Source organism: Myotis davidii, unplaced genomic scaffold (genome assembly GCF_000327345.1).
Source record: "Myotis davidii unplaced genomic scaffold, ASM32734v1 scaffold83, whole genome shotgun sequence".
NCBI classification, from domain to species: Eukaryota; Metazoa; Chordata; class Mammalia; order Chiroptera; family Vespertilionidae; genus Myotis; species Myotis davidii.
Genome location: NW_006294121.1, coordinates 748770 through 757676, shown reverse-complemented (window position 1 = coordinate 757676; position 8907 = coordinate 748770). Strand labels below are relative to the sequence as shown.

Here is an 8907-nt window from a genome sequence, read left to right as displayed (position 1 = left end):
GTCTTTTAAGAGACCATTTTAAAAGCCCTTTTTTTTTTTTTTATAAATTATTTTGTCTCCAGTATAGTGAGCAAGTGATTATACTTTCTCTTTCACCCGGAGCACTATTTTTAAGTCCCCTTTAAATTGAACTACTGTCGTTACTCCCTGCCAAGTGCCGTGTCTAATGCTTCAGTACTTCTGTTTCTGCAGTCAGATAGACCGAGGTAGAAGACTCTTAACAGAAGTGAAGCTTCTCGCCAAAGTGCATTGGGCTCCCTGTTGCTGCCTTTTCCTGTGTTTCTTCATGTGTGTGGATTACTCTTCTCCAGGTTGTATCTAGAGAGGAATGGGAGTAGAGAGGCCCAACGTTGGATATAGTCACAGGGATTGAATCTGGAAAAGGCCAGGAATGGGAATAGGGCATTTAAAGGATCTATTCCAGACTTGGGACATAAATGCCCACACTCACCTCCAGGGATATGGATTAATTCCTGGGTTGCCTCTACCAGTCAGGTTCAAGTCCTGGATTGAATTTAGTGCTTTATTTCTTTTGTAACTGTCACTGTAGGTTAGTACAAAACACATTGGCAAGGATATTTTCAGCTGACTACTTGATTTTGTGATTAGGCATGTGCTAGGTGCTTGACAAGTACCTGTTGGCTGTTGAGTTGGTTGGTTAGCATGGCTCTTTTAAGTACATTGGTGGGTGTACACACTGAGAATGAGATAATCAAGAATTGCTCTACAAGTGTATCTACAGCAGGGCTTTTGTTATATGAATATGGGATGTCTGAAACTTTAAGTTTATTTAAGTGAGTGTTATTGGTTTTCTTTGCTATGAAGCTGAAGAAACGTCATTAAGTTTAGAGGGCTTTAATTTTTTTTCTGTTGCAGTCAGCAGATCACCCAACTCTGGACAAAGTGTTAAAGGTACAGCCAGAAAAACTGGAGCTTATCATGGATGAAATGAAACAGATTCTAACTCCAATGGCCCAAAAGTAAGAAAGCTGTTGTTGTTTTCTTAACAAATAGCATTTGGAGGAGGAAAGTTTTGTATAGCCCTTGCATAGAATGATGGATAGTTTTCCAAATATAATGTTATTTCAGTTGGATTATAAGACTTAGAAATTGGACATTTGGACCATGGTGGAGGGATTAAGATGTAGCCTCAGACCAGACGGCCTGGGTGTGAATCCTGGTGCCCCCTCCGTCACTAACTATGTGACCTTGGACAGCTTAACCTTTCTGTGCCTCAGTTTCCATATCTATAAAATTGGGATAATTATAGTACATATAGAGTTTCGTGAATATGGGTTGATATTTCCAGAATACTCAGAACAGTGCTTTGCCCCTAAAAGCAATATGTTTCTGCTGTCTATTTAAACACTCAGTGTGAACTTGAAGCTGTTGGTGCCTGATCATCAGCCTCCACTGTAACACCTGAATTCACCAAGTGTCACACTAGGAAGTCTGGGTCAATTAGGTGTTGGCAGTTGCTGGTAATGTTTTGATCTACTTGGGTTTTAACTTTGCTAAAATTATTTTATGAAACTGATGCATTGTGAAGGGTGCTTGACAGAAAGAAAATAGGTTTATAATCATGTGCCCATTGTTGGGTAAAGAATATAGATGTTCTTATTTAACAGAGTGTATTTTGAATGATTTCATCTGCCGGTTAAATACTAGCGATCTGTATCCTGGTTTTGATCATAGATGGTAAGCACTAAAATATTTCTATAATCTAAAAGGTTTTTTTTAAAATATAGTTTTATTGGTTTCAGAGAGGAAGGGAGAAGGAGAGAGAGATAGAAACATCACCGATGAGAGAGAATCATTGATGGGCTGCCTTTTGCATGCCCCCACGCTGGGGATTGAGCCCGCAACCCGGGCATGTGCCCTGACTGGGAATCAAACCCGGGACCCTCCAGTTTGCAGCCGACACTCTAATCACTGAGAAAAACAGGCTAGGGCTAAAGGTTATTTTTTTAATCTTAATATTGCTGAAAGATATAATCTGTCTTTTGATGAATTAAATTCCCTAAAACCATTTCACTTGCTTTGATTATTTTAGGACAACTGAGGTTACTATGTCTGTATTAGTGTAGCAGCAGATCTGATGTATTCTCTTTTCCCTTTTTTCTATTTCCAGGGAAGCTGTGATTAAGCACTCATTGGTGCATAAAGTGTTCTTGGACTTTTTTACCTATGCGCCCCCAAAGCTAAGATCAGTAAGTTCTTGGTTTTAGTTTTTAGACCAAAACATAGAAGAGCCACGTTAATATGTAAAATACTGCTTTGATATACACTGTCTTTTGGGAATTTTGGAGAGCTACTTATTTAGAGAAGATAATCCAGTAAACTTTCTTTAAGCAACTCTGCTAATTGCCTTTAGATTTTTACCAGAAGGCAATAGAATTGATCATAGTTCTATTAACTCCATTTAATTTTTATATTTTAATTATAATCCAGAGTATGCTCTAGCTAACCTAATTTAAAAATTAACTAACAAATAGAGGGATAGTCAAGTAGTTTGAAATTCACCTGAACCGATACCAAAAAAATTATGTTGGTGTTAACAGATTAGAGAGGGAAAAAGGTTAGAGGAGGACAATTATGTAAAACTAAATGAACCATAAAAAATTGGACCTCATGTGATAGAAAAGAAACAGAGACTAAAGGTAAATTGCACTGCCCTTCAAGTCAGTGATGGGAATACAAACGAGAATTCATCGTTTAGTCCTCTGAACTTTGCTTGCCTCACCATACAGTGAGCTCATTGTCTGTCCTCATCCTAATAATAAGGGATCACTAAAGTAGTAACACTGACTTCCTAACACATATGCCAGACTAAACATTCATAGGAATTTTGACCTGCCGGAAATTGACATACAAAATAATTTCCCAAGAATAACCACTCACCTAAGCGTGTGGCTCGGTGACCATGGCAGCTGCTGCTTCTCTTTGGAGGAATTCTCTCCCGCCCCTGCAGAGCGCAGTATCTCACAGTTCTAGATGTACTGAGGCAGGACTGTTTTCAGAACTGGAAAATGATCATTTCAATACATTCAGTGGTGGAAATTCTTTCTTTTTAGTGTTAAATGTGTTTTAGTAATAGCAAAAACAATCATTGAGAACCCAGTGTCAATATAAAGTAATGAGGCAACTCTTTTCTGCCCTGGAGGCATTTTCAAAAGAGAGACAAAAAAAACCCTTTGGGGATAGTGGAAGCATAATTGGAATATATATATAGCTTTCCAGCTGGAGAGCTTTGAAGAGATTCATAAGTTTAGGTACATAAGTTGAAAGCTGTGCTGTTGAGATTCATCCTGGGTAAGGATTGTAAGATAATTAAGGATGGAATTGCTTGTTCCTTATTGAAGAAAATAGGCACCTAACTTCCTCTCTCCTTGCAGGAGACTTTGTACTTATTTAATATAAATTTTTTCACTGGGAATGGGCTAAAATGGGGCCCTGCAATTGTTAACTGCCAGAACTCATTTACATCTATAATTCCAAAATATAATTTAAGCCAGACTACCTTATAAGAAAGTAACAATTGGTTTTTTACTAAAGAGTCATTGATAGCCAAAACCGGTTTGGCTCAGTGGATAGAGCGTCGGCCTGCGGACTGAAAGGTCCCAGGTTCGATTCTGGTCAAGGGCATGTACCTGGGTTGCGGGCACATCCCCAGTAGGAGATGTGCAGGAGGCAGCTGATCGATGTTTCTCTCTCATCGATGTTTCTAGCTCTCTATCTCTCTCCCTTCCTCTCTGTAAAAAATCAATAAAATATATATATAAAAAAAGAGTCATTGATAGTGTTGGCCTAGTCTAATATGGAGATTAATTTTATTAGCGAAATGTTGTTTAGTGTTTTTATGGTGAATTATTAATGTGATTTCTTGGAAGTAATCCAGTGACAAACTAAAAAAGAGAAACTTTTTAGGCCAAATTAGTGTTTTGGTTCTCTTCCCTTTTAGGAAACAGCATTTCATTTATTTATTTTATCTGGCTTTTCTTTTTACCATAGTTACTTCCTAGCCTTCTTTTTCTTAAAAAATCATTTAGAATATATTGTATATATGCATTGTTCTTTAAATAGCCATTGTATTTTAATATAGACATATTTGATAAAATAGACGTGTATTTTAATAGAAATTGCTTGTCAGCAGTATTTGTCACTCCTGATGGAAAAGAATATTCCTAGAAAGATGGTATATATGCATGTGCTTGTCTACAAAATGAAAAATTAAATTGTTTGCTACCTATAATCTTTTTCATTCTCTGCGCTTAACTGCTCCCTAGTAGACAGATTAGTTTTAAAGGCAGAAAGAAAGCATAAACTAAAGCCTTGATGGCATTTGTTCCCCAGGAAATGATCGAAGCCATCCGTGAAGCGGTGGTGTACCTGGCGCACACACACGATGGTGCCAGAGTGGCCATGCACTGCCTGTGGCATGGCACGCCCAAGGTAAGTGTCAGGGCTTGGCCTGCCTTCCTCAGACTTTCTGTCTCCTTAGGTCTTACGGTGTGCATAAACTGCTTATCTTTGCAAAGCTGTGCCTCAGGGCCTCACAGGAATTGGCCTTCTTTGGGCCTAGTTCTAAAAGGTAGTAGTAGTAAAAGACATTTTTAAGTAGTAAAGTCAGATTATTTTAACTTTATACTTTATAACAATAGTTTTTTTCACTGCTGGAGTTTTCAGTAAAGTGTGAAAAATCTTGAGTTGTCATTATTTGGGAAGGGATCTGTCAAATCAATACAATATTTATTTATCTTAATGGGATAGGAAGCAGGGGGAGGAGATAATGAACAGTTACACATTTGCTTATACAGCTGATAAGTATTTTGAGGGAAAAGTCCATATTAACTACAGAAGTTTAACAACTAATTCTCATTTCTTTGATCAGTATGATTCTGCCTTTATAAGACAGTTGTACAGTGGGGCCTTGACTTACGAGTGTCACGACTAAGAGTTTTTTGAGATACCAGCTGTCTCGCGGCCGATTTTTTGCATTGAGTTGACAGTGTAATTTGAGTTAACAAGCTCGGTCTCAGAACAAATTTAACTCGTAAGTCAAGGCCCCACTGTACTTTGTCCACATTTTACATTAATACAAATTTAATTTCAACAAATATGTATTGAATGCCATAGACTATATATTTGAAAACTGTTCAGACATTGGAAGAGGGATCTCTCATTTCTCACTGTAAAAGAAGGTCATTTCACTAGGTTAGTCTTGCAACTGATAATTTTATGGCTCATATTTATGTCTGAATGGATATCACATACAAATGTAAGATCCTAATAGCTCTGAAAGGGCTAATATATTGCAATTTTTTTTTGTTCTGGCTGTATAACTATTTTCACTAATGAAAATAGTTGGAGACCAGAGGATAGTATAAAGCCACTCCAATGACAACTTAATATTAAATCAAAATTTTATCTATGAAATACCTTAAATCTATAATTAAAAGTTGAGTTTTTTTTGTTTTTTTTTAAGGACAGGAAAGTGATTGTGAAAACAATGAAGACTTATGTTGAAAAGGTGGCTAATGTAAGTATAATAATATTTCTTTTAATTGTTATTAAATTGAAACCATGTTTATTATAGAAAATTTAAGAAAACGACCAGCCGAAACCGGTTTGGCTCAGTGGATAGAGCGTCGGCCTGCGGACTGAAGGGTCCCAGGTTCGATTCCGGTCAAGGGCATGTACCTGGGTTGCGGGCACATCCCCAGTGGGAGATGTGCAGGAGGCAGCTGATTGATGTTTCTCTCTCATCGATGTTTCTAGCTCTCTATCTCTCTCCCTTCCTCTCTGTAAAAAATCAATAAAATATATTTAAAAAAAAAAAAGAAAAAGAAAACGACCAATAAATTTATTATTTATTTTATTACAATCTTATTCTATGCATATGCATGCATTTTTATATATTAAACTTAAACAAAATGAGGTTTCACCTTTATTTAACATTGCATAGTGACACATTTTCCACTTTTTTTAAAAATATATTTTATTGATCTCTCACAGAGAGAAAGGGAGAGAGACAGAGTTAGAAACATCGATGAGAGAGAAACATCGATCAGCTGCCTCCTGCACATCTCCCACTAGGGATGTGCCCGCAACCCAGGTACATGCCCCTGACCGGTATCGAACCTGGGACCTTTCAGTCCACAGGCCGACGCTCCATCCACTGAGCCAAACCGGCTTCGGCCATTTTCCACTTTTATTAGATACTTTTCGAAGACTTGATATTTGCTACATTATTTAGTGAATTTGTTCAATCATATTAATTACGCATGGAAGTTGCTGCCTAGAATAAATTCTAGTTAAGTTTTCAGTTCTTTGGAATCCTTTGGAGGTGTAACAGCTTTCCTGGTAAATTAGAGGATGTATAAAGTTTTTGTGAGGCACTAATGACCTCATTAATGTTTTGCATACTTACAACTATAAACTTACTTTTGCCCACCCTGTATTTGTAGTAGCAAATACTATAACATTTTTTGAGTTATTATATTTTGTTTTATAACCTCTTATTTATTGGAGAACTAAAATTTGTATTATCAACGACTTTTTCCTATGAAAAATCTAATGAGAACTACTAGCATCTTAATGTAGTAAATACTAATTCAAGCACATTTGCTGCTGTGTGAATGAATACATACCTGTTGTCTTCTGTAGGATTGGAGACCAGGAGGAGAGTATAAAACCACTTAAAAGGCAGCTAACTTTTCTGTAACGAAATGAAATAAGATTCTTTAGTGTGTTGTGTCAGAGTATGAGAATATTTTATGATTTATTATTCATCATCAAGTAAGTCTTTTTGTATAACATTTTAGTTTGAATATTTTAAATTAGAAATAAATATAAATAAGATGTTAGTAGAAAGTTCTAAATAGTATTAGTTGTAAAAGATATTTTTAAGAAATAAAATTAGATTATTTTAACTTCATAGTTTATTTTTAACAACAAATTTTTTCAAGAAACTAATCCCCACAAGGCATTGTAATGGTAACAAGAAATTAACAATTTAATGTATTTTTTATCTCAAGAAGTTCCTTCTAAGGGGGGAGTTAAATTAATACAACCCATGGATTTGACTTACGGATTGTTTAGAAGTGTGTCATTTCCAAAATATTGGGGGTTTGCTGACATACTCTATTATTTTAATCCTTTTCTAAATACTTATTTTATGGCCTAACATGGTCTATCTTGGTATCTTGAAAGGAAAGTGTTTTTGCGGAGTTATAGGGTGTAATACTCTATAAATGTCAATTAGATCAAAGTGGTTGATAGTGTTCAGATAATCAAAGTCTTTACTAATTTATTTATCATTGTTCTATATGAGTTACTGAAAGAAGCCTTAAAATCTCCAATTGTAATTGTGAATTGTCTGTTTCTCACTTAAATTCTGTACCAGCTATTTTTGTATTCACTCAGATGTTTTGTGCCTGGGCATGTTCCTGTGTGTCAGACTTAAAAAATCAGAAACCAAAGCTTGTGTATGCACATTGTTCTCTACTTTGTTTCCTTCACTTAATTTGTCTCAGGGGTCATTTTATTTCAACATACATATATGTACATCTATCTACCTCACCTTTTTGATGACGTCATAATATTTCATTATATGAGTTTCATAATTTATTTAACCAGTCCCTACTATTGGACGCTTAGGTAGTTCCTAGTTTTTTGTTATTTCAAATAGTACTCCAGTGCATGTCCACTGTGCATATATGGAAGCATGGCTATAAGATAATTCTAGAACTAGAATTGATGAGTCAGAAAGTACATGCATTTTAAGTTTTTTAGATGTTGTCAGTTCCCCTTCCAAATAGTTGAACTACTTTGCATTCTCACCAACAACATAAAAGTGTGCTTGCTTTTCTCCAGACCTTTGCCAAGTTAGTATATTATCAAGGATTTTCACTTCTGCCTATAGAGTAGGTGGAAAATGATATTTTATTGTTTTAATTATTCCCTTTAATTAATGAGCATTATTTAATATGCTTAGAGCCATTGGTATTTCTTTTTCAGTGAACTGACTCTTCATTTTCTTTGCCCATTTTTAGTAGATTGTTGGTCTTTATATAGTGAAGATGTTAGACCTTTGTAATTTGTCTAACTGAAATGTTATTATTTGCCATACTTATCAGACCTGGCTCTGAAGAGGGTTATCAAAGTCAAATGCCCTCTCAAAGTAAAAAAAGGTTCATACTGTCTAGAATACAAGAAGAATAGGCCTCAAACTCTGAATGCACTTTCTTCTTCTTTTTTATAAAGTAGTTCTTTAACTCTTTGGAACTATATCAGCATCCTAGATAATTCTGTCAGTTCAAGAGGTGGACATTGTGAAAATCACAGTGTGTATTTGTATGATCTCTTGCTGTTATACTTTTTAAACAATTATTTTTATTTCTCATTCAGTATATAACTATATTCTTCTAGTTTATTTTTAGTATTTCTAGTCTAATTATATAGAATTATTTTAAAGAAATTGGACAATATATAAAGGAAAATGAAAAGTTTTTATCCTTCAACCCAGAGGTGACTATCCTATCTAATAAAAGAGAAACATGGTAATTGGCGTACGACCGCTACCCTTCCCATTGGCTAATCAGGGTGATATGCAAATTAACTGTCAGCCAAGATGGCCGCCGGCACCCAGGCAGCTTGAAACTAACATCAGGGTGATATGCAAATTAACTGTCAGCCTCCAACGTTCCCGACTGCCGCTGCAGGCCTCTGACCTACAACTCTAAGCAACTATGTAACAAATATAGAAGCTAAACAAAACCCCAGAAACCTGCTTTAGTCCACTGGGCTTCAGCCAGCAGGATCGCAACATTGTTTCAAATACAGAAGGGAAACAAAGGCCAGAATCCTGCGTTCAGCAGCAGAGGGCTAAGAGCTGGAGTCCAGGCT

At 36.0% G+C, this 8907-nt stretch overlaps 1 protein-coding gene across 1 annotated transcript in view; it reads left to right on the top strand.

Moving 5' to 3' along the window:
• Window positions 1-8907, top strand: part of PUM3 (pumilio RNA binding family member 3) — a 39581-nt gene that overhangs the window by 13975 nt on the left and 16699 nt on the right. The window contains exons 8-11 of the mRNA XM_015566894.1: window positions 877-980; window positions 2132-2210; window positions 4354-4452; window positions 5486-5539. Coding sequence (XP_015422380.1) covers window positions 877-980; window positions 2132-2210; window positions 4354-4452; window positions 5486-5539 — 336 coding nt within the window. The remainder of the gene's footprint in view (window positions 1-876; window positions 981-2131; window positions 2211-4353; window positions 4453-5485; window positions 5540-8907) is intronic.